The sequence below is a fragment of the Lepidochelys kempii genome, chromosome 7 (genome assembly GCF_965140265.1).
Source record: "Lepidochelys kempii isolate rLepKem1 chromosome 7, rLepKem1.hap2, whole genome shotgun sequence".
Taxonomy (NCBI): domain Eukaryota; kingdom Metazoa; phylum Chordata; order Testudines; family Cheloniidae; genus Lepidochelys; species Lepidochelys kempii.
This window is the reverse complement of record NC_133262.1, coordinates 78,302,217-78,328,916: the sequence shown is the minus strand read 5'-3', so window position 1 is coordinate 78,328,916 and position 26,700 is coordinate 78,302,217. Positions and strand designations below refer to the sequence as shown.

Below are 26,700 nucleotides of genomic sequence, written 5' to 3'. Positions count from 1 at the left end.
CCTAAAACACATAATACAGTGGAACACGCTGGCACATAGTGTACCTTATCTTTCCCTCTAGCTGCTCATCAATGGAGGGAAAGAAACTACTACTGCTAGTTGGTAATGGAGTTAATCAAAGGGTATGTCTACTCTGCAGTTAGACACCGGAGGCTGGTCTGTGCCAGCTGACCCTGGCTCGGGCTAAGGAGCTGTTTAATTGAGGTGTAGACGTTTAGGCTTGGGCTGAAGTCTGAGCTCTAAGACCCTATGAAGTGGGAGAGTCCCAGAGCTCGGGCTGTAGCCTGAGTCCAAACATTTACATTGCAATTAAACAGCCCCTCAGCCTGAGCCCTGGCGTGAGCCCAAGTCAGCTGCCATGGACCAGCTGCAGGTGTCTAACTGCAGTGTAGACATGGACAAAGTAGCTTCTGATTGTAGGCCTGAGCTCCCCAGTTCAATTCCTGCTGATCAACAATGGCAGGAGTTGTAACAGTACTGAAAATACAAAGCATATAGCATTTTCAAAGCAAACACTGAAGTTAATTGAGCTGTGTCAATTTACACCAGCTTGGAATTTGGCCCTAGGTAAAATCAATTTGTTTAGCAGCCATAGTAAAGCAGGGAAGGAGCATGAAATGAACATGCAAGGCTGCATAGAGAAAATTCAGGATTGCAAATACCAATCTGCTGCTATGAACAGCTTTGAAGACAGCACTGTAGGATTACATTAAAATGCACTTCTCACAACTAAGTGTGCTGGTATATGTAAAAAGAAAAGGAGTACTTGTGGCACCTTAGAGACTAACCAATTTATTTGAGCATAAGTTTTCGTGAGCTACAGAAGTGAGCTGTAGCTCACGAAAGCTTATGCTCAAATAAATTTGTTAGTCTCTAAGGTGCCACAAGTACTCCTTTTCTTTTTGCGAATACAGACTAACACGGCTGCTACTCTGAAACCTGGTATATGTAGTGTTTAGTCATTGAACATGTTTCCTGGCAATCACACCAATTAAGCGCAAAGACTGAGTATCAGGATGCCAATTAAATGGATTCTTCTGAACTGACGCAACGACAGATGGAAATTAGATTAGTAAACCACATGGTGCCACTAAAATCTCTGGTTATAAAACATATGGCCACAATAGTATACAGCAAGATACTGGGATCATTTTCAATAGGCTCTAGCATTAAATAAATAGAAAAATCAAATGTAAACTGACATAAATAAATGTTACTTCGCTTATAGACCCCAAAAGAGAAACAAAATTCCTAAATAATAAAAATATTCTTTCATACTGTATGTATTATATATTTATATTTAATATTTTATGGCATAACAAATGAATAGGAAATGTACAATGCTTAGCTAATAGACATGATTCAATATCTGTTTTGTTGAAGCCTTGTGCCAGTAGCTCCTGTGTGTTGTTATATGATATAATCTGTTACTGTAGCTATTTGCCCTTTTTACCCTGCTTGGATTTTGAATTCACCTTACGGGCAGCACTCACTGGTTCACCTCTTTTCTGTGGCCTCCATAGCTCTCTTGAGCAGTCGACAGGCTCATAGAAGAATGTAACTGGCTGGATGCTGTTCTTGTCATCCTTGTTTTTCTTTAGGAACATTGTACCTTTTTGAAGGGAATGCGGTTTTGCATCAGGTATATTATATGAACCATGCTGATTTCCTCGGCTTCTGAAATTTAAAAAAAAGTCAGATTTTGCAAAGGTGGCAAATGGTCTGATTTTTAAAGGTGCTGAACACTTGCGGCTACCGGGGGTATTGCACGGTAAAATAGCATTTTTAGAATAACTGTAAATTGTTCTTTTGCTTTGGAGAGCGTTATGTAAGAGTTGAGACGAGCATGTAGTAGTTTCCCTTTACTCCAAGGAAATATAGACATTTGCATTTATTTCTTACTGGAACACTCTATGTGTATCCTGGGATGCACTTTTAGTACATGTTCATTTAGAGTGAAATTTGTCCATGTGCTGCTGGCTAGCACAAGGCATACATGCCCTAATTTGACATCTTAAAGGGATTTAAAGGACTTAAGTGGTGCACAGGACTCATGCTAGCCCTCTGCAATGGATGAATTTCACCCTGATTTTTAAATAATAATATTGACATATACCATAGTGGCAGTGGAGAGAGGGGAGTGGGACTCTGGTGACTTCTCAGTGGTGGGAACTCAGCTGGATCTTTGGTTGCTGTGGTGCTGGCAGATCCCCGTGGGCAGATATCTGCCTTTTATTTGTAAACAAGCTGACAGTCAGTATTGCAAATTCAAGTCTGAAGCCTCTGGTTGGCTGAGTAGTTGAGGAAGTTTTAGTTTTTAAATCATGCTTGTTGAGTTAACCTTATTTCTGAATTTTTGGGGTGTGTGGATCAATAGTAATAATAAGTAATTGGTGTGGGGAAGAGAATAAGAATTTAAGCCTAAAAACAAGCCAACCTCCCCTTCTTTTGTTTGTCCTAGTTCATGCCTAATGTGACTTTATTGAAGTAAATTGACTTGACCAGAGCTACTTCACAATGTTAAACTGTACTGCACATTTGATAGACCTTTCTAGAAGAAGGTGCAATTGGTCAAATGCATGCAATTCAAACCCCATATTCATAGAATTCCAAGCTGCATTGCCAACTTAATCAGAGTTCCATGTTGCAGGCTATAGTCTTTATTTTTGAACTTCAATTTTAGAACTCTAGTAATAAACATTTTGACACTGTAGCATGGCCTAATACTTTGTTCAATGTGAGAGTTCTGCTCAGCGAATGACTGGAGGTTTGGGTCCAACTTAAACGATTCAGTAATAGCAGGAAGAGTACAGAAAACTACTGGCAAATAAATTTTCTATAATCTTTTCCTTCAAATGTAGCCCAGTGTGAAATCTTGTCCATAGGAACAGAAAATTGTTACAGATGTCACTGTGGCTGTTGCTTTAAGACATTGCATTCATGGAACTGTATGTTGGACCAATTAACTGGTTGATGTTGAAAGACACGGCGGTTTGTATTTGTCAAATATAACATCGTGAAGCTGATTCATTTGTTCTCAAGGAGGAGGCAGATTATAGACCTATCCCAATGTATAATTTCAGTCACATTATTACTGTACTCAGTAATGTTCTTCAAAATAAAATAAATCAAGGGTGATATTTTTAAAGGGAGTTAGGTGTCCAAACCTCATAGAAATTAAATAGCAATGTGACACAGACCGGACCTATGTCTCTAATTCACAGTTTATAACAACAGAAAAGAGGGGCTTGGAATTGAGGAAAATGCCAATCTGCCTGTTAGAAAGCTATTCTGGGTTGCTATTAAGCATCAGCAAATGCCTTTGTACCTTTAATAGACCATTTACTGGAGAAAGCAGTGACCCAATCCCCACTGTGAGTGTAGGTAGCTGAAGAAACCTGATTTAGAAAGCAGGGAACTAGGCTTGGATCTAAGGTGATATGTCTGGGATACAAACAGATCCAGCTGGAGGGCTTGATAAGAGAGAAATTTCTGTTCACAGTGGAGAGTATCTAATCAGCAAGGAAAGATGACAAAAATAGTCAAAGGGAGGAGATAGTTTACATCTTGAAAACAATTTATTTTTCTGCTTCCTCTGTAACTACACTGAAAATGCCTTAGCTAGTTTAAAGAGACCAGGTGGGTAAGGTAATGTCTTTTATTGGACCAACTTCTGTTGGTGAGAGAGGCAACATTTTGAGCCACACGGAGCTCTGCTTCAGGTCTGAGAAAGGTACTCCCAGCTTCACAGCAAAATACAAGGTGGAAGAGGGCATTAGTAGTTAGTACATATCGTAAGGGATCATGGAGGACCACAGTATGTGCTAACTACTTATGCTAAACAATCTGTTCCACCCTGCATTTTGCTGTGACACTAGGAATACATTTTTCCAGTCCTGAAGAAGAGCTCTGTATGGCTCAAAAGCTTGACTCTTTCACCAGCAGAAGTTGGTTCAATAAAATATATTACTTCATTCACCTTGTCTCTCTAATATTCTGGGACCGACATGGCTACAACAACACTGCATTAGCTACTTTAAGTGATAAGAAGTGCAAATTTAGATAAATTAGCAAACAGGTTTTTTTTAATTCCATTTTCTCTCCTTTAACTTAACTCTTGTTTTTGTTAAGATTACTACTTTAGAGGTAATTTCATGAAGATAACCACACAAAGAACCCCATAACCTCAAAGGAGAGGTGCTGAAAGGTAAAGAGTTTTTGGTATGTAGATCCCCCCCCCAACCTTAATCTCAAGCAGCACGGACATGAGAGGTGGCTGCCCCCAGCAAGTTAAGTTGCTATCAGATTTTGGCAGGCAAAGGGGAGACATTCAGGAGAAGCTGAAGAACCAATGAGGAGAGCAGGGACAGATCCTCAGCTGGTGTAAATTAGCATAGTTCCCTTAATGTCAACCGACACCAGCTTGGGCTTTGCTGCTGGAGTTAGTGGTGGTGCTGGTCACAGAGCATTTGGGTGCTTAATTCTCTTAGGCTACTTTGAAAATTGCAACCAAAATTAATATGTCACTGTGATGGGGTGGATTAGGCCCAGAGGCCCTCTGCTGGAGGTCTCAGGGTCCTGCCACACTCCTCCCAGGAAAGGAGCAATTGAACAAAGTCCTCCAAACTGCCTGGAGAGACTGCGCAGAAAGCAGCCAATCAGGGGGGAGGCTGCAGAGAGCAGCCTATCAGGGCCCAGGGGGGCCATATAAAAAGGAGCTGCAGTGCACACAACAGTCAGTTCCTTGCAGGAACCAGAGGAGTGTACATGGTGCTGCTGGCTGTCCAAAAGAAACTGTAGTACCATGGACAGCTCAGTGTGGGCAGGGATTGGGGAAGGGAGTAAGAAAGCACACTTGGCTGACTGCTGGACCTCAATGCAGAAAAATCCTGAGCTAAGGGTGAAACATTGGGGAAAGCTGAGACCATGGGGAAGTGGCCTAGGGAACTGAAGGAAGTTTCATTAAAAGGACATGTGGCTGGGATCAGATATAGTGGGTGAGCCTGGGTCCCCCTGCCCCAGACCATTGGGGCAGTGGCCTACAATTGGACAGTGATAAATCCCCGGAAGGGTATCTGAACTGTTAAGAGGCCCATCTGGAAAGCTGGGGACAGAAGAGACCAGAGAAGGTAAAACCAGTGCCTCCAGTGAGGAAGTCTTGGGGGCATGCCTCAAAACCAGGGCCAGGACTGGCTAATGACTGCAGACACATTGGACCAGAAGGGACTCTCATGAGAAGTGGGTGCTACACCGTTACAGACTCAAATGATTTACAGTCCTCATAGTTATAAACATCAGTGCATGTGGAAGGCAAATTAACTTTAAAAAACCTCATTGTATTTAAAAATACTTATTATATTATTAAAACAGATCATAATGGTAAAAGATCACACGAACCGGTTATGAACTAGTCTATGTTGCTAGATGATGAGATAGTGTACAGTGAGAGTTACTGAGTTATTACAGAATAGATGCATTTGACACCTTTTGACAGTTGGCTCTGACAATTGTCCTATCCTCTGTTTCACCTCTAATTATTAGTACATTCTGACATAAGGCGGTAGGACACTGATGTGAAGTGTTATAGGCCCAGTGGGTCTATAACTGCTTATACCAACTGAGGATTCTCCTCCCAGAGTGTTGGTGGGACTCAAACCTGGTTCTCTTGCTTGAACAACCAGTGACCCACAATGCTACTTTTTAAAAATAAAAATACTGTAGGAAAATTCTCTTTAAGTTGAAGCTTCATCAAATTGTCAATATATTTGTGTTACGGAAAGTAAACTATAGAGGTACAATATGTGAAATCAGCTGATGCATATAATGCTTGCTTAACTCTTTAACCTTTAACTTAATTTGTAATGTGATCTCAAAACCAGCTGGCTTGACAGTTATGGAAACTGACGTTATCTCTTCATCCACAGAACAGGCATAGCAGCAACAGAAGCTTCCCCATACTGCCTCAGCTCTGTTTGTGGTAACTATCTCTATAAAGCAGCAGGTAATTTCAGTCCATCTGCTGATTCAGTCCTTGGTGTATCTGCTGAGATTGCTGGGGTGCTAATTAGTGCCCGTTCTAATGGTGTTTTTCGTAAGGACAACTGTTTACCAGTGGCTGGATGGAGACCTGCAAGTTATTTCATATAGGCCACTGAAATCCCAGCAGATGGTATCAACTACTGGATTCTACTAAACTGTGCTGCTTTAAACCGGTGGCTTGTATACGCTGTTACCAACCCCCGCAATTATCCATGTCCATGTCACTTACCCACATCTGATTTCAATACATACGTTTGATTGAACTTGGCCTGATATATCTTATTTCTACAATGTCGACATAAGTGGGTGCAACTCCATTGTCTCTAGTGGAGTTATACCCACTTAGGTGAATTTGTCACATCATGTTTCATTTCACACACTCTCCCACTCCTTCCATTCATATAAACAGTGATAGGGGTCTGAAATTTAGAGACACTGTCAGCTCAAGTATAGGCCAAAGTTTAAGTTTTTGGAAAAAAGCTTGTTTCTACTGGGTTAGTAAAGAAATGTTTCATGATTTTTTAAAAAAAATTTCTAATGGAATAAATTGTAAAAAAACAAACACAAAAATCACCAACTCCTGCACTGTTATTAATAATTCCTACCCTATCAGCAAAAGTGAAACTGATTCCAATAATTTCCATTGTCCAAGCTAAGAAATTAAAAAATAAACAAAGTGACAAGTTGCATTTTTAAATTTGATTTTAAAAATTGAAGCTGTTTTAGTCATACTGTAGGTCAGGACATTTGTTTGTTTATAATATGGTATTTTTAAGTTGTGTCCCCTTTAAAAAATCTGACAATGGCAAGTATAAATCTCCCACATATGGTATTCAAGAATGGCCATGACAGAATGTTAAAGACATTTGTATCTGAAACTTAGTATGTGTTCATTTAGTAGATTCAAACTTTGCAAAAACCTCATACGGTCAAACAGGAAGCAGTAATGTATTGGCACAAAAGGATTCTATTTTTTCTTGAATAAAATTATATTTTATTTTTAATTTAGCAAAACACCTGTTTTTCCTTTATTATGCAAAATGCATATATATCATCAAATATAGGACCTGCTCCAAAGCCCATGGAAGTCCCATGTAATGGACTTAGGATCAGGGTTATACAGCATACGCAAAAATGTAAGCATGTTTAAATGATAGAAAAATGAAATGACATACATACAGGCATCTGGGTTTCTTATTTGATGAGAGGTCTGTAAACTGGAAAAAAAAACAGAAAAATGTTCATATTATGAGCAAATATCACAGTGGCGTGAGTGGCACATATAAGAGGCTTGGGGAGGCTAAGTCTCCCTAAAATAAAAAAGATTGGCCATGTAGGGGCAAATGATGGAGGTGGATCACCTCCCCTTGGAGGCATGCCTGCCTGCCACCTTTTTGCCTTAGGAGCTCCCTAGAAGTGGCAGCAGTGTGTGGAGGGGTGCTGCTCTGTGCTGCTCCACCCCTTCCCTCCCCGGCTCCTCCTCTTCTCCTGAGGCCCTGCCTGCTGCTCGCTCCTTTTCGCCCCCTCCAGTTTGTCACTCGGCCGGAAGGCAGGAAAAAAATGGGAGGTCATATAGATAAATGAAGATAATAGCAAAATGAAATGACATACAAAAGCCTTCCCACTTATTTCCTGACTTAAGGGCGATTGACAGGTGGTGGGGGGGGCAGAGAGGAGTGAGCAGCAGGGATGGGGCCTCAGGAAGAGGGCAGAGCGGGGAAGCAGGGGACACTGTCAGGGCACCCGTGGGGGCTCCCCCACTTCTAGGGAGCTTCTGGCGCTCCTGAGTGTAGCCTTCCCAAACGAAAAACTCATATGCCGCCTATGTACAGTGGTCTTCTGTCATTTAAATCATTTTATATCTACAAAAACCAATGTGTATCTAAGGCCCTGATCCTGCAAAGATCTACACATGTGTTTTAACTTTAATCTCAGTTGGGGCACCCCTAGATCTACACAGATTTCAGGACATCAGTATGTTTAAGAGGTAGAACTCACTGCCTGTTCTAGGGGTTGAGGGGATAGAAGAAAGCTTCGTTTTGTCTTCCTCAAAGTTATGAAATTCAACAGGTGCAAACTTGCAGTGCTTCCGAACCCCTACGCACTAAATTCTAAATATTGTTAGCATGTAGCCCAGTATTTGTAGTGGAAGAAAATAAGTAGTAATTCAGATCCCAGAGACTTTGAAGAGGTTTGTCATAGCTTAGCAACAGTTTGTTTGAAAACAGATAAAGGGATTTCTTTTTAAATGCAAAGCCCGTATTTTGGGTCATCTGGTGAGTTCTGATCTGCTCACATATTTAGTTATGTGTACACTGCAACGATAGGTGTAATTTGCAAACCTGAAGCAGAGCTCCATGTGGCTTGAAAGCTTCTCTCTCACCAACAGAAGTTGGTTCAATAAAAGATATTACCTCACCCATCTTATCTCTCCAGTTAAGCCACTGTTGTTTTCTCATTTTGAGGCCATGCAATCAAAGGCTATGAAATTATCTTCCAGCTGTATATTTTTAGTCCAGTTGCTCATATTTTTAACTCATTTAAAATTTAAAGCCAAATTTTAAATGATTGAAGTGCAATAATGGAATATTTTTAAACTATTCTAGTTACAAAAACAATTCTGTATATTCAGTATGCAGAATCATATTTCCACCTTTCCCTTCTTTCACGACTAGGAACATTTTAAACAAAGAATTTTTTCTTTAAGTTTCTTTTCCTACTAACAACTCTTCCAACTTAATAAATAATCTTAAATCTTGTAATTATGTATGCATTGTTAGTTCATTTACCAGCAGGTATTTACAATTTTTTTTTGTGACTATAATCAAAGTAAATTGCTAAAGAAGAATATCAAGGGCTGACTGTAGGTACTTCACATTTGATTATACAGTGTAGATACAATGAGAAGTAATTATTGTGTTCAAGATAATTAATAAGACATCATTCCCCATTAAACTGGATTAAATACATTTTCCCTCACAACCTTTAATTTTGCCAAATCATATTTATTCTACAAAAACAACTAAAAATCTCTAAGCTTGATTCTCAGCTAGCATTCACTTGAGGGGGCAGGGGCATAACGGTAGCTTTATACCCCTTTTTCTCTCCCCACCCCCAATCCCAGGACCAACTAAGGCCTGTCAGCCTCTGGCACAGTAAGAGCCACCTCAGGTGTGCTCCAGACAGCCAGGCTGGAACTCCCCAAGGTGTCTATTCTGTAGTAGGGTCTAATTTTCCCTCTGTTGATATTCACCCCTTCTTGTCAACTGTTGAGAAGAGGCCAATTCAATTAGGATGGATGTGGCCCAATTAGCACTGACCCACAACTTGGTAAGACAACTCCCATCTTTTCATATGCTCTATATTTATACCTGCTTACTGTATTTTTCACTCCATGCATCTGATGCAGTGGGTTACATCCCACAAAAGCTTATGCCCAAATAAAATTGTTAGCCTCTAAGGTGTCACAAGGACTCCTCGTTGTTTTTACTGATACAGACTAACACAGCTACCCCTCTGAAACCTGTCACTAATCACTGTTCTTCACTGAGAAGTGGACTAAGACACCAAATAATCATTTCACTTAGGACACCAGCTACGGCCAAAAGCCATCAGATAGTAACAACTTTTGGACAGGTTTCAAAAAGAAAATAATGCTCTTAGAATCAAGAGGACAAATGACTTTGAAGGCATTTACTGTTGACACAACTTGTAAACTTACACAATAAATTTTGTGTCTCCTGTACAACTATTAGCACATTTGTAGTGGGTGTTTAGATTTCTAATTGTCTAATATATTCACAAAAAACTAGTGCCCACAGCTGAAAGTTTGATCCTGAAATAAATTTGTCTCCCAAATTCAGCATTTAAAAATAATTATTGGTCCAGTAAATCCTTCCCCTACCCCTGTATTTTTTGTAAATTTTTCTCTTGGAGTTCTGATCTGATTTCCATTGTCTTTTCAGCCTATTAGGCTGAGCATGCCTGTAGTCACACCATGTTGGTTTCTGTGGTAACTTTGTGAGCTCAGGAAGGTCAGGATGGTCAGCGTTTGGTAGTGCAGCTGATTCAGAAGGCAGTGCTCCCCCCATGAGACAATGGCTCAGTATGCTGTTAAAAGGCACTCTGCTATTGGGAGTACTCTTTCAGATGCAATTTAAAACAAAGGTTCTTACCCATAGTCCTCTTGAAAGATCTCACAGCACTTTTTGAGATATCAGCCTTGATTTCCATACCAAATTTCTACTCTATTATGTTATTTCAGTATTTACTATGTCAAGTTAAGGTGACCTTTGCTTTCTACCCTTAAACTGCTGTTAAGCACTGTGTGCAGTCAACCAGTAGTTGCTTTTTTCACCTAACGTGACTGCATTTCCACGATGGATGAAGTCTATTCTAGGTACAGTTTGTACTCTGTATCCATTTAAGTGTCAAAAGGCCTTTGGAATTCTTGTGGATGAAGTTTGCCACACAAATGTAATATATTAGAGGGAAATTACTGACTCAAAGTAATAGTAGTGGTTATTAATGGAAAAAAATATATCGGCTATTTGTCCCAAAGACAAGACCTTTTAGCAAAAAGGCAGATGGACACTTCATTATTCCTCACTTTCTCCTTCCCATCTTTGGCTACTGCAGTCCTTTTCCACTCTTCTCTAAGATTGCCATCATTTACTGAAAAGAAAATGCAGTCTGGCTGAGTGGTAGGGAAAGAATGGGGTTCGGATCAACTGAGCTTCTGTATGTGTTGCTTCCCCAGCCACACCACTGCATGGCATTGAAATCTTAAAAAAAAAAAAAAAAAAGTGAAATTCTTAATTCTCTCCATACATATATGCACAGCACAGCTACATTTATGGATACATCAGCCCAAGTCATAGGTGAGTTTTTCACTGCTAGGTAGAGATAAGTGACTTTTTTCCACAAATAGTAAATTTGCCCAAAAATACATTTTGGGCGGCGGCGGCGGTGTGGGGGGGAGATTATGCTGTAACCTGAGCCCCACCGCTGCCCAGGGGTGAAGCCTTTGGTTTGATTTCGGCCGCAAGCGGTGACGTTTGAGCTTTGGCTCCAGGTCCCACAAGTCTAACACCAGCCCTGGTGACCCCATTAAAACAGGGTTGTGACCTACTTTGGCGTCCCGACCCACAGTTTGAGAACATTTACATTAGATGACAGTCTTGTGTGCTTACCATATGTTCATTTACATCATTGTAATTGCACATTATCTGCTGATTTTGATAATATTCTAGTTGTCTTTCTGCCAGATCAACCCGCTGCAATAGATTCTCAATGAAGTGTTGGAGCCTGGCTTTCCCATGGACCTCTTTCTCAGCTGCCTCTTCCAGGAAGTGGTTAAAAGTAACAACCTCTCTGTAAGACAAAAGTGTTTGAAATACAGCAACATCGAAGTACTGGAAAGAGTCCTGGCTTTTTTGTTGTTGTAATTGTTGCTAAGAAACAGCAGTGGAAAGGGGATTCTCACCTGTATTGTAGAAATCTCCTACCAATGCCTTTGTGTTTACTGCCATATTTATCTTTTTTCTGGTTATGATTGGAAATAAGGAAAATAGACAGACTTGGAATATCTATACGATTAGGAAAGACTCTCCAAGAAATTCCTTGTTTTCCTGCTAGCAGTCCTGAAGGTGCAGGCCACCCCACAATGGGTAGGAAGGCTGCCCTGCTATGCCACATACCCCTGTGCACTCCTTAAGGGGTGGCACAGCTGCTGTGCTTCCCAGGAACTTACTAAAACACAGTGGCCTCCTGGAGCTCCTTCCGGGCCAGGATGGCGCACAGAATGTCCCCTGCTCAGAGCTGTGTCTTAAAATAAAAACATGCAAATATGGGATAGATTTAGCAAAATGTGATTCAGGCAATTTCCTTCCTTAAATGGAAATTCCACCTCAGAAGCTCTTGACAAGTTCATCTCGTAAACTCCTTGCCAACAGCACTAAAAACACTCATATGTTTATTGCATCCAGGGAAGAGACTTGCACTCATAATGAGCAATATGAAAGGCCAACAAATGGTAGATGAGGATCTCCCATATAATCTTAGAAATAACCTTCATCACCAACTGTGGTGGCTGGAGATATTTTGTAAAAGCAACATTTAGTACATTCCAAGATTGACACTTCCTTAATGTTCAATTGCAAATGTGGTGCCCTTTTCCCTGTTTACATACACACCAGTTCGACACTTAACCCTGAAATATGACATGAAATGAAAAGAAACCTAAAATTTCTCACCTATCCTGTTAATTAAATGAAATAGAACAATTTTATGATTCCCAAATAGCTTTATTTTAAAACATCAGCCCTTCATTATTCAACAGAGCCACTGTTGGCATGCCCGTTAAATTGCATTTTGGCCTTGATCCTTACAAAGGGCACATTAGGGCAGAAAAAGACCGCTGTGCTCCAGACAAAGTGTGAGCAAGGCTAAGTAAGATAGCCTGAGGCATAATCCCTCTATGCTGCTATGGTAAGGAAAGGGGCAGGGTGAAGAGTGAGTTGGTTAAGTGCAATTCTGAGCATGTCAGATTTGCCCCTAATCACAAAGTGCTAGATAAACTGAGGTTACTGGTATGCAAATGTTTTAACTTACTTCAAAACACAGAATATGGGAGGGGGGCAAATCAGTATTTGGTAAATAAAAAAGGACAAAATTGGCCAGAGAAAAATGTAGTCTGAGATGAGAACACTATAAACAGTGGCTAAAAAGAAAAACATTATACTGGTGATGACTTTCTAAAGCCCTGTTTCTTCATCAGCACACAGAAGTTTCTCTTCGTATTTAAGTTTATCTAAAAAACTGTTTTAATTCCACATAATTGTAGATAATAGCTTCCTTACAGTTTTTCTGCCCAGCAAACCATGAACTGAATCTGTCTCATGAGCAGTGTCAGGCACAAGCAAATGACTATGGAATCTTTACATGCAGAATTTGATTTACCTCTGGATTTTGCTGTAAACAATACCGGAATGCATAGGCGCCGACCCCGAGGGTGCTCCAGGGCTGGAGCACCCATGGGGAAAAATTAGAGGTGCTCTGCACCCACAGGCAGCCAAACTCCCCCTGCCCCCACCTCGCTGCCTCCTCCCCCACTCCCAAGCACGCTGAGTTCCCGCTCCTCCGCTTCCTCCCCCCCATCCCCTGCCGCCTAACAGCTATTTGGCTGCACTTAGGACTTTCCCGGAGGGAGGGGGAGGAGCAGGGACAGGGCATGCTCAGAGGAGGAGGCGGAAAAGGGGCGAGGTCTTTAGGGAAGGGCTGGTGAGGGGTGAGGGCGGTGCAGGGGTGGGAAGAGGTGGGACTGGGAGGCTTGGGTGGGGGGCGTCGAGCATCCACCGAACAGAGGGGAAGTCGGTGCCTATGCCATAATGCACTAAAAAGCTCTCTGAACTAGCAGGAGTAGAAGTGGAAGGTGCTCCAGGAATGGTTGTTTCAAGGCATACACAAAGGCTTTGTCTTTCATCCCAGCTCCTTTTAGGATATTTACTTACACATACTCCAGATTTTGCTAGTGACAAGCAAGAATGAGATAATGGGAACTTATTTTTGAAACTGTCTACTGGGTAATGCCAGCTTTATGGCTATGTATGGTTTCTGTCACTACAGCTTGCTCCAGAATAACATGAGGTTTTCTATAATCAGGTAAAAGGCACAGAGCAGAGTTTAGGATAATGCTAACACTAAAACCAAGATGAATTTTAGCACTTGACTCGCCTCTCACTAACTCACTTACATCATTGTAACTCCTTTGACTTCCATGAAGTTATTCGGGATTTATACTGGTGCGAGAGCAAATAGAGGCCTTTGGAATCTTACTTACCTGGACAGCAAATCAAAAGGCCCTGTATGTGTCAGACTGAGGAAATTTTTTACTTTGTTTACAAAAAAAAAAATCTGTCTTAGTGTTACTCCTCCAGAAATGATCAGATGAATATATCTGCCCACGTTATTGCATAGATTACACAACACAAGGTTTTGCAACAAACTTTACAGAAAATAATAATGAATTTGCATTAACAAACAAATTGCCTTTTCATTTCCTACATGCCCTACTGTTTAGTAGGAGACAGGAAACTCAAAGACATGGAAACATGCAGTTTGTTATACTGTAGGCCTGCGATTTAACTCACCCCGTACTAAACCAGCTTTGGGTGAAACTCCGGGATTTCACCACTAAAAGTAAGGGGGAAAAATGCTCCACTGCTGCTAAGGTGCCCCCAACTCAGGAATGCCCCTAACAAGAGTTATAACACCAACGGTTGTAAAGTAGAGACACCCAAGTCTGGGAAGTTCAGGGAGGAAACAGAAAGACCCCAAGAGTTGGTAAAATAGATAAGATAAGCTCTGACCAGTGAATTTATGCTGCCCATCTGCACAAACAAAGAAGGTCATAAGTTACAATTTGGGCATGAGAGATAAAATATAAAAAGACTTGAGGAGGGAGGAGAAAATGTAGGTGCCAGTGTGTGATTGGTTAAATTTTGTTACCTAGGGGTACTGAATAATGTGATAGGTTTAGTAAAGTTAAAGGAGGTAGCTAGTTTTACCTGTATGATGTAATAAAAAAAAATGCTCTTTGGGAACCATCTCCGGATTGGAATTTAACATCAAGCTGCTAGAACTCTGACCCCTCTGCACAACTGTAATGTGCAGAGGCATTGCTGGAACCCCAGAGGAGAGGATCCTGACTGGCCATCAGGTGAATTTTGTCTGTATATTGGGAGTGGTGAGCATAAGAGATTTGGTTGGTATATGTATTCTGAGTGTTGCTAATAAATAGATGTTTAGAGCACAGCTGTGTAAGGCTCCCTCACTAGGAAAAGGTCCTGCAGACCCGTAAAGCCCTGAGCCCCGAGGGAAAGGGCAGGTACTTAAATTGACCCGGTTTCTTCCAGAGCCCCATAAGTAAGGATAGGTGCCTTACACCCTGTGTCCTCAGAAGGGAAAGGCTGAGGGGGCCTAAATTGATTGGGTCATGCCTTGAGCCCTCAGTAGGGTATAGGTGGACTGCCCTGGATTTTTTTGTGAGTACCAATCCATTACTCTTGGCAGGGGAGAGGGGCAGATAGTTGGTTTCCCTTCCCCCCAGAAGCAGCAGGAGCATCAGCTACTGAACCAGCCAATGTAGAGCAATGAGAAGCTACTACTTGCTGAAGTACATAGTCATCCTGATGGGATTCACTGTGACAGCTCATCAAGTGTTGAATAATTGGCAGTTGCTGTAAAATGGGCTGGATAATTTCATGAATACTAATGATATCAAGAAAGATCATTAAAAGGATACCTAATCTCCTTTTCTAGGGTGTGACTGGATCGCCTGCAGAGGGCAGGAAGTAATTTCCCCTTCCTCCACATCCATAGTTGGCCAGATATATTATGTAAGGGATTGATTTTCTTTGGAAGATTGAGATCACTGTCAAAGGCAGGACACCAACCTAGATGGGCAAATGGTCTGATTGAGGATGGTAAATCCTGTGATTTTTAGTGTAGATTCATCCATGCAGTTTATTAATGTGCCTTTAATGATTTTACTATCAACTAATTTTCTCCCTACAGAAGTGAGCCTATATAACTCCCAGGGTGAGTTTTACTCTCTTTTTAAAGATAGGCACCACAGTAGCAACCCTCTGATCCTCAGGCACAGCTCCTGTTCTGTTAAGGTGCATGACATACTTGTTAGTAGCTCTGCTATCTTATAATTATTATATTTTTTACTTCCTTTAAGAACAACATCAAGCCCTGAGGATTTACTGCTATTAAGTTTCTTCAGTTGTTCCAACCCTCTTCCTTGGAGACATCTTTCTCTCTGCCATTGCTATGCCTTGATTACCTAGAAGTTGTTCATTGGGGAATTTTTTCCCTCATCATCCATACTAGAGAAGACTAATTCAACAAACTCATTTAACTTCACCACAGCTACATTGTCTTCTTAATTGCCTCCTTCGCTCTAGGCAGTTTGCATGGTCTTACTCACAGGCTTATATATGACCTTCTTGCTTCAGATCTATTTTTAATATATATATTATTAATAGCTATGTGCTCTTTATTTTTTCTCTTTATTTCCCTTTCACACCTTGCCTATGCTAGCTAATTTGGATTTTGTTAATATTACCTATGCTGAATTTCCCCATTTTGCTATTTTTCACTCCTTTGCTTCACAGAAAAACTGACACTCACTATGGTATGGTCAGATGCTGCTCCTAATGAAGTCAGTGTCATCCTCCCCATTTTGGGGCCCTCTGTTTAGAGGGAGGGAATGGAGAATACACACAATATACCAAGGCAAGACAGTTGGGACCAGTGTTATCACAAAATCACCCTTAGTCTGCTGAAGAGGCTAAGTAGAAAACATTTGATAAGGGCTGCCTCAAAGCTGGGGCACTGTGCCTTCAAAAGAACTCCTTTAGGTCATGCTAGCTATGCTGCACCCTGTGTACTCCTCTAATATTTCTAAACAGGCTCTCTAGGGTTATTAAACCCACCTGAACCCCTCCATTTTCAACATTATCTTCTTCCTCACCTTCCCCAAATGTAATCTGTTGGCTCTCCTTTCCATAGTCATTCAGCCTGAAGATTCCTACCCTTTGTTTCTTCAAAAATACCTCATTTATCTGCTATCACTTAAAATAATGCCTTAAAATATGTAGGCCATAAAATCCTGAGCCCTGCTTGGACACTTTCCAAGCAGTGATGGCTTTATTCAGTGGAGCTCAGAATCTCTGTGGATTTATTTATTTATCCTCTCCTCCAGCAAACTTTTTCAATGGACAAAAATACTAAGATAGTTACTAAGATTTGGGATCAAATCCCTAAATAATAACCCTTAAAATAATTACAGTTTTGAACAACTTTGTCCAAACCTCCCCCCCCTTAAAGTTGTTTTAAGACATGGAATGTTGCTAATTTATCATACAGCAAGCTTTATTTTTTAGTTCTTTGGTTGATAATGTACCACATAAATATTGAGGTCTGGTTAGAAATTAAGGTTGCTGTCTTGATAGAATTTAATCAGCCCAGTAAGTATTATCACCTTAAGGCTGGTTGGCTCTACCAATTACTGTACTTACAGGCAATGCAAAGACTGTCTTTGTCTTTGCTGAAAATAATCAGAAGCACATTCCACTGTGTACTTTAAAAAAAGCATGAGTTGCGCTGGTCTCTGTCCGATTGTGAACCTCATATTCCCATTGATGAGTAGTTATTTCCATGAGTAGTTCCATTGACTCACTAGGATGAGTCAGATGGGTCTGAATTTGGCCCTAAGGTGTGTCACCCATTCACAAAAAAACCTCTTCTGTGACCCTAAATGATCGATTGGCGATCCCTTGATTCGAGGATGATTTCTACCACGGATTTCCATATGGGTCCTGAGATAACTCAAGAGTCCGACCCTGGAACTGCAAATCTGCCCGTGGAGATACAGACATTTTGTGGTAGGCCAGCAGCCTGCTGGGAGAAAGTTATTTCTTTTGCTTTCCTCCTCTCTCTCTTTTCAGCTTCAAGGGCAAGGCGCTTCTCCTGGAACTGGGCCACTGCCTGGTGGAGGATATGGCACCATTGGGGTTGGTTGGTAGCTCGCTCTTCCCAGCTTGTGATGTCCACATCAGTTTTCTTAAGATGCATTTTCAGTGTGTTTTTGTAGCATTTCCTCTGACCACCACAGGATCTCTGACAATGCATGAGCTGAGAGTAGAGGGAGCTAAAAACCTGGCATCTGCACATAATGTCCAGCCCAGCGTAGTTGGTGCACGAGGATCATTGCTTCAATGCTGGTGACATTGGCTTCAGCAAGGATGCTGGCGTTAGTGCAGGGATCTTACCACTTGATGCGAAGGATCTTCCAGAGGCATCGTTTGTGGTACCTCTCCAGACTCTTGAGGTGCTGTTGATAGGTCACCCAGGTTTCACATCCATAGAGGAGTGTAGGAACAACGATTGTCTTATAGACCTGGATCTTGGTATCCTGCCATAGGTCATGGTCCATGAAAACGTGTCAGAACAATTTCTCAAAGGAAACGCTTGAGCACTGGATCCTGTGTTGGATCTCACTGTTGAGTTTTACATTTTGAGAAAGTTTGCTACTGAGGTAGCAAAAGTGCTCAACTGTCTCCAAAGTCTGACTGTTGATGGTGATTTGTGGTGGGTCATGTGCAAGGCCTGAAGCATAGATTCATAGATACTAAGGTCAGAAGGGACCATTATGATCATCTAGTCCAACCTCCTGCACAACGCAGGCCACAGAATCTCAACCACCCACTCCTGCGAAAAACCTCTCACCTATGTCTGAGCTATTGAAGTCCTCAAATTGTGGTTTAAAGACTTCAAGGAGCAGAGAATCCTCCAGCAAGTGACCCGTGCCCATGCTACAGGGGAAGGCAAAAAACCTCCAGGGCCTCTTCCAATCTGCCTTGGAGGAAAATTCCTTCCCGACCCCATATATGGTGATCAGCTAAACCCTGAGCATATGGCAAGATTCACCAGCCAGATACCCAGGAAATAATTTTCTGTAGTAACTCAGATTCCACCCCATCTAACTTCCCATCACAAGCCATTATGCCTATTTACCATGAATATTTAAAGATCAATTAATTACCAAAATCATGTTATCCCATCATACCATCTCCTCCATAAACTTATCGAGTTTAATCTTGAAGCAGGTTGATAGAGCACTTTAGTCTTCTCAATATTGAGTGAGAGTCCTAGGCTTTGGTAAGCTTGTGCAAGAAAATCCAGTATGGTCATTCTCAGTGTGCCCGAGGATGACACAATCATCAGCATACTGAATATCAGTAATAGACACCCTGAAGACTTTAGACCTTGAGAAGAGACGTCAAAGATTAAAGAGCCGCCTTTCCATTCTATATTGAATGTCAACTCCATTGGGGAGGTGATGAACTTTAACAAGGACCAAAATGACTGTTCAGTAGATGGAAAACAGGGCTGGGGCCACAACGCATCCTTGCTTAACCCCATTTTTCTGACAAAGGTTCCATCTCAAGGCCATTGCAGAAAACTGTGGCAGTCATCTGATCATGGAGAAGCCTTAGGACCTTAATAAATTTTGGAGGGAAGACAGATCTGGCCAGCACCTTCCATAGGGCTTTGTGATTGACAGAGTCAAAGGCCTTTGTCAAATCAAGGAAAGCCATGTACAGGTCCTGATTTTGCTCCCAAAATTTTTCCTGGATTTTGCATGCAACAAAGATCATGTCAGCTGTCCCGTGGGATGGTCTAAAACCACACTGAGATTCGGCCAATATTTCCTCAACAAGGGGAAGTAATCGGTTTAAGAGGATAGGGGCAAAAATTTTCTTTGCTGTAGATAGCAAGGCAATGCCTCAATAGTTTCCACATCCTAAGTGACCCTAAATGCATACCAATGATAAGCATTAACTAACTGAAGGAGATTTTTCAAAGGTTCCAAGGAAAGGTAGATACCCAATTCCCACTGATTTTCAAAGGAGAGCCCAACTCCTCTTTCAAGTTTCTGTAAAACTTGACACAAATGGCTTGAGTTGACGACCTCCAGTATTCTGAATCCCCTTTCTGTTCTCTGTGCAAGTGGATGTAGCCATGGCTCTGCTCCTTCCCTTTCCCCTACGGGCATCCCAAGAGATGCACAGAAGGAATAGGATATGTGCTCCAGAGAGCCACTGACCACAGCTGTGTCAGTTTGTTACTTAGGGGCATAAGGGAACAGCTCTGTGAACTGCCATGGAAAAACAAGTCACAATTTGGCTCCAAGGCCTACTCTTCATGTGGAAGTTGATTAGCATAGCTATTGTGGAATAAACTGTTCCACAATAGCTCCCTATGTGGACACAGTCTTCTAGAATTAAGGTGACTTTTATTCCAGCATAAAGACTCCACTTTGAGAGTAAGAAACTAACAATATGGAAGGTGGGTGACAGAGGGAAACCAATGGAAGTTTTGTCTAAGTACTGAAAGTTTGGTCCTTAATAAGTGCCCTTATGTCTTGTTCTTGTATTAAAGCCAGAGAACATAAAAAGACCAAATAGACAAAACAAAAAGAAAATGCCAGTAGAAATTCTGGATTTTGGATTAAAATCAGCACTGTGTTTTTCTGTAAAGGGAGAGTTCCTGCTGTCTACTTATTGTCCTTAGTCATAACAATGATCAAGGCAGAGAGAACTACTTAGGCCCAGGTCTCTAATCTTTTAAATGTTTCTCACATACTAAAATTTAGGGATGCACAAACGTCCCCTGGCCTTGCGTGCTTACTCTGTTTAGGTTTATTAAAATCAAACCCCTTTTGCTTGTTTGTTTTCCCTACCATACCAATAAATCCCCTTATTTTCCAGAAACAAGCCTCTAGAGGCCCTCTTGAACTCATAATTGCTCTTAGCTTCAGTGATCTAATTGGAAGCTTAAAATGTATTCCCTTTGTGCAGGTTTCCGTGGTATTCTGAAGCTCATGGTATTCATGCTGACTCTTGCTCTCCTTCATCAAACATTGAGTATTTCCTTTCTGTCCACATTTTCCAATTAACTCTGAAATTTGCTCAAGGGCTCCACTCACTCCACAACCTTTACTCATCTGTGTGGTCTCAGTCATGGGTCAGACTGAGGTGGCTCAGTGACCTGAGTTATCTTTGGTGACTGTATCTAGTGTTCTAGAATATTAAACACTCTTTTACAAAATAGAAACAGAAATCTCTGGCCCTTCTTCTTTGAGTGATGTCCCAGTGGGTGCTCAAGTTCAGTTGTCTGCCTGAGGGCTCATATACACACACCAGTTGTGCCACTTTAACTATATCAGTATAGTTAAAGCAGTCCCAGCCCCCCTAGTCTAGACACAGTTATAGCAGTACAAGGATGCTTTATACTGGTATGGTTATTCCAGTAAGGTAGTGGCACCAATTTAAATATTTCTGGGGGTGGGGTGGGGAAGAGTAAATTCCAGTCCCTGCCCCTTAGGTTTGCTAACCCTTATTAAACCTCACTTTTTAAAAATGGTATGCAGCATGCATGTCAATTTGTTTATTAAGTCAAAGTTTAGTCTCAGTGACATCTGTGCCACTCCATTGAAGTCAAAGGAATTACACTTGCATAACGGAGGGTAACATTTGGATTCTCCTGGAGTCTCCAGGAATTAAAGATTAATCTTTAATTAAAGATTGTCATGTGATGAAACCTCCAGGAATACATCCAACCAAAGTTGGCAACCCTACTGCCTCTTCCCACAAGGACAGTATTCTGGTTCCTGCTTTCCCCTCACCTGCTGCAGGGCCCCTAGGTTTCCTAGGGTGAGGAGCCTCCCCTCACTCTTACTCACACAATGCATGAGCAGGTGCTTTCAGGAGTCAATTCTTGGTGGGTTTCAGAGTAGCAGCCGTGTTAGTCTGTATCCGTAAAAAGAAAAGGAGTACTTGTGGCACCTTAGAGACTAACCAATTTATTAGAGCATAAGCTTTTGTGAGCTACAGCTCACTTCATCGGATGCATACAGTGGAATGTATCATAGAATCATAGAATCATAGAATATCAGGGTTGGAAGGGACCCCAGAAGGTCATCTAGTCCAACCCCCTGCTCAAAGCAGGACCAATTCCCAGTTAAATCATCAATCATCATGTATGCATCCGATGAAGTGAGCTGTAGCTCACGAAAGCTTATGCTCTAATAAATTGGTTAGTCTCTAAGGTGCCACAAGTACTCCTTTTCTTTTTAAATTCTTGGTGGACTCCCATGCGCTGTGCCATACAGGAACAGACTCCCAGTGTGACAGGTCACAACACCATTTGTCTGGCTGCTCCTCTCTCTGGACAGGGGGCTGCCGGGCTAAAGTTCAGTGCTGTTGCAACCCTGTGTGCCAGGTTGCAATCCCACTCCCTGAGACTTGTCTGAGTCAAATTTCAGTGGCACTGCGACCACACAGTTGAGTGATGCTCCGGCACCAGCCACTACTGAGTTCGTACTGAGTTAATACAGGACCACTGTTAAGAATTGGTCAGGCCATGCCCTCCGCAGCTCTGAGGCCTATGGCACTTCAAGCGAGTGCAAAACCTTGGGAGGGATGTGGGAGGGGGGGGGGAATTAACTACCAAACCTCTAACCTAAATAGTTATACCAGCACAACATCTATGTGTAGACCAGGCCTGAATCTGCCAGCAGTCTAAAAGAATATTTCTAAGAGGTGTAAACTGCTGCCATGGAGCACAGTGGGATGTTAACTCCGAGGCCTAACCATGTTGTCATTTAAAGTGTGTCTGTTGATCGAAGCACTCACACAAAAGGGGAAAGTGTGATCTTATTACAAAGATTTGCATAATCTATTTAATGCATCTCACTTTGACCTCACATCTGGGCACAGCTTTGGAGAGTACCAGCACTTATTTTTTTCCCTGTCTGACCACTGCTCTGACTGGCATTAATAAGACTTCTCATGTAATTGAAAGAATGCAAAATGTTGGCCCCACTGAAGTCCCTGGCAATACCCCCTTTGACTTCAGTGGGAGCTGGATCTGGCCCGCATGAAAAAACGCTGCAGTAGAAGATCTATTATTTTGGAAACTTAGATCTGTTTTAAATCACTGTCATATCTACTAGTGTTCCTCATAGTTCTTTTTGGTAGCTAATGAACCAGTTTAGGAGCATCACATTTTAAAGAACATGCATTTAACTAAAGTAAGTTGTTGTTGCAAACTGTCTGAAAGGGTTTCTGAGAATGCTAAATACTGTAAGTAGTTCATCCATAAATAATGTTACAAACATTGCTACATTTTTAATGGGTGCATCATGAACATCTTTTTAGATGGACGGTTTGCCAAAATGAGTCTGGAATCTGCTTGTGGTTCCAGTGATACATAAAATTCTGTTTTTATAGATCTACTTCCCATCCCCCAAACCCCATCCCAGGTTTTTCTAGAAATGCTCTCTTGAGTACTTGCTTGCAGCCATGCCTTGCTGCTCCACAGGGGAGAAGAAACTCCTTTTACCGCTGCCTCATGCTGCACCCATAAAACACAGGGCAGGCGTTGGTCCTCTGCTACAGCCAGATCGTGATACCCTTACTCACGCTGAGAATAACTTCCTCTAGGATAGGACTGCTCAGAGTAAGCTACTAGTCAGAGTGATAAGGGCACCACAGTCTGGCCGTTATTAAACCTCACTTTTTAAAAATGGTATGCAGCATGCATGTCAATTTGTTTATTAAGTCAAAGTTTAGTCTCAGTGACGTCTGTGCCACTCCACTGAAGTCAAAGGAATTACACTTGCATAACAGAGGGTAACATTTGGTGTAGTGCTGCCTAAGCTGCAATTGCACTGTTTAGTGGTGACCAAGGTATCTTGGGCACTATTGTTAACTGAACATGAGGGCATAAAGGCGGCGTATCTGGTATTCTTTTGCTTCTACAGTTTGTTTCCAGAGTAGTAACCTCCACCACACTGGCATTATCTATTGTATTGCAGTTACTACCAAAATCTTACCGTGGGTTTCATGTTACAAGAACGTGTGTGTGTGTGTGTATAAATCTACTTTAATACTGCACATGTTCTCCAAGCACATACAAAGCCATCGACACTGTGCTTCTATTGCCCTTCCACTTACTCTTCTTTCCTGTGAAGTGCTTCCTCAGACTCTGTAAGACGTTGCTTCAGTAGAGCAATCATCTCAACTGCAACGTCCACCTGTCTGTTCAGGTCTCTCTCTCGCCTCTGAACTTCCTGTTTCTTCTGAGACAGCTGCGCAAAAGCGGCCCGAACTTCCAACAGCTCAGCCGTTTTTTGGGCCAGCTCTTTGGTAAGCTTGTCAATTCTCTTCTCTATTGTTTTATCTACAGCTTCTACCATCCTATTAAACTTTTCTCGTACATGTGCCTCAAAAGAGGCTTTGGAGTCTGTTGTTGGAACCCACGGTTTAGAAATCTGCTCATCTGTGAAGTCTGCTGACCCGTAATTTGCCACAAAAGAGACAGGCCTTTCAGCTTCCATCTCCAGTGATTTTCTGTTCTTTGGGTTCTCATGTGAGCTGTCACAAAAATTTATGTAGGATGGTTTCTGTTTTATTGCATTGCTGGTGTTCCCCAGTTTTCCTTGAGTCATGGTCTCTGAGGAAGAGAGCAAGTCTGTATCTTTGAGGGAAGAAAAGAGGTTGCATTTTGTCAGAAGGCTTCTTTCTTCATACCTATGATTATACTCCAGATGTGCCCTCAGAGAAGAAAGGCTTCTGAATCTAGTGTGGTCACCACATCGTGGGCAACGAAATGGCATGCAGATGCTGACATTTTCAAATGACTCCTGCCAGGGGTGTCTGCTTTCTTCAAAAGTGTGCTGTTGCATTACTCTCTCAATCCTGGAAGGAAAGAAAGAACCAACTAATTTTCAGGTTTGTTCAAAAAGATGCTCATATTTTGCTAATACAAACCAAGAAGTAAGAACAAACTTTCAGACTGATTTTTCAAACTGGTTCCTGGGAAAGCAAATTCAACCATCTCATTCAAATGGCAGCACATCACACAGCAGAATAAAGTCAACAAATTAATTTGTAACGTTTTTAGCGGCCTCAAAGCCCTCATTAGGCTCTCATTTAAACGGAAACATCATGATAGTGAGAGCAACTGACCCTGTAGCACTTAACAGTCAGACTACATATATATGAAAAGCTAGCCTGTTGTACAATGTTAGTCTGTAGTGTAGCATGCTCAGAAACTAAATAGCTTACTATGCTTTTTCATATATTCATTATTATTCCTTACTCACAGATAAAGGCCAATAACAAGGATTTTTATATTCATTATGTTGACTAGTAAGCAATAAGACCTGATAACTGTTTCCGTTAATATGACAAATCTAAAATTGTACCTGTGCATATATATACATGCAGATAGGTGAAAGTACTGGTGGTGACATGAACTCAGCAAATGGGGACAAATGGGGGCTGGGTAGCTTACACACAGAAAAGCTGAAGGGGGGTGGCAGAGGGATGCAAGAAGAGGACTTCAAGCAGAAGGGGGCAAAGAGAGGCTACTTACACGCAGAGGAGTGCAAAAGAGGGGGGCTGTGCAGTGTGCATGTGGAGGGCACAAAGATGTTTAAGGTACAGTGGATTAAATAAGACAAGGTCACTATTTCTGCATGGGCTGGGGAAGATTAGGCAGAGCTCCAACCTCTCTCTACTGCCTGTGTGTATTTGTTAGGCGACCCATCGCCCCCAGTGTGTACGGTGCCTGATGCTGCCTCCCTGGATTCCCTAGACCCAGTTCTCCGAGGGCTCTGAGCTCAGTCCAGTTCCCTCAGGCACACCCCTAAACCCCATTCCTCCCTGCACTGACAAACACATGCACTGATTGCAGCAAGCACATCTTTTCTCTTTCTCCCCCCCGCCTCCAGGCTCTGTGGTGCAGAGAGCAGGCACTTACCCGACTTGTTGCTGCTGCTGCTGGTGCTGAAGCTGCGGGGAAAGCAGTTTTCAGCAGAGCCGTAAATCACGCTGAGCCCAGCACAGTCACACTTATTCACACCCCCCTCTCTCATTCATTCACACCAACACATAGAGCTGAGCCGTGAGCGGGGAGGAGCATCTGGAGGAAGGAGGGGGCTGGGCTAAAGCGGAGAGCTCAGGCAGAGCACAAAGCAAAATCCACTTCAGGCCAGCATAGAAGGAGCAGAAAAACAGCCTGCATAAAGCAACTGGAAACAGAGAAGATGAGAGAGGGAAAGGAGAGAGAGCAAGAGAAATCAGCGTCTAAGTCTAAACACATCATCTGATCATTTAATATAGAAGCAAACGAGTGCAAACCAGACACAAACAATTTAATGACAAGTAATGATACGGAGGAGGGAACTAAGCATTTTGCAAGGCAAGAACAATACTGAGCCAGTAGGACATATTGGGTAAAATCCTGGTTCTGCTGTGGTTGACGGGACTTTTGCCATTGTCGACACATCTTACTGTCACTGACGTGTTGATTAGATGGCAGCGTAAGCTGATGTAAGTGTAGTAGGGTTTGCAAGTTTGTATTTTGAATTATAGTAAGGGTATGTCTGTGCTGCAAGCGCTCCAGCAACCCAGCTGCCAAGCTGCAGTAAGTGTAATGTAGCCACTTGCTCCAGAAGGGGTTTTTCTACTGCTACAGTAAATCCACCTTCTCAAGAAGTGGTAGCTAGCTTGAGGGAAGAATTCTTCCATTGGCCTAGCTATGTCTACAGTGGGAGAATGGGTAGGCTCACCTCACTATATTGCACAGGACATGACCGTTTTCACAGTCCTGAGCAATGTAGCTAAGTCGGTCTAACTTTTAGCTGTAGACCAGGGCTAAGTTGCAAGTAACAGAGGTAACTAAGGCCCCAATCCATGCAGGTAGACACCTGTTTGTTTGACTGCCATTTGCAGGCATGGGGCCTGGCTACACTAGAGAGTTTAGTGTGCCACTGTAAGCTCTCTAATGTAGCTGCTCTAAGCTGAAGGGAGAAAGCTCTCCCATCAGCTTTATTCCAGCCCCCGTGAGTGGCAGTAACTACTTCACTCCCGAGCAACGTAATTTATGCCGACATAAGATGTAGTGCAGACATAGCCTAACAGATTCCACTGAAGGACGTGATTGTATTGTTTGTACCTTTATAGATCTCCTTTAGCTCCTTCACCCTTTTCTTTCTTTTCTTTTTCTGATTTGTGGACC

At 42.0% G+C, this 26,700-nt stretch overlaps 1 protein-coding gene across 2 annotated transcripts; it reads right to left on the bottom strand.

Annotated features, from left to right (window-relative positions):
* Positions 1-1,238: 1,238 nt before the first annotated feature.
* ZNF365 (zinc finger protein 365) lies at positions 1,239-25,518 on the bottom strand. 2 transcript variants are annotated; one of them, XM_073354919.1, is made up of 5 exons: positions 25,441-25,518; positions 23,631-24,374; positions 11,232-11,412; positions 7,219-7,256; positions 1,239-1,677 (listed from the first exon to the last, which is right to left on the bottom strand). In XM_073354919.1, the coding sequence occupies exons 2-5, from the start codon at positions 24,359-24,361 to the stop codon at positions 1,437-1,439; spliced, it is 1,191 nt and encodes a 396-aa protein (XP_073211020.1). In that variant the 5' UTR covers positions 24,362-24,374; positions 25,441-25,518; the 3' UTR covers positions 1,239-1,436. The 2 variants fall into 2 exon arrangements, 1 of the variants encoding a protein (XP_073211020.1); XR_012160135.1 differs by lacking the exon at positions 1,239-1,677 and adding an exon at positions 10,215-10,823 and having other exon boundaries at positions 7,168-7,256.
* Positions 25,519-26,700: the final 1,182 nt, after the last annotated feature.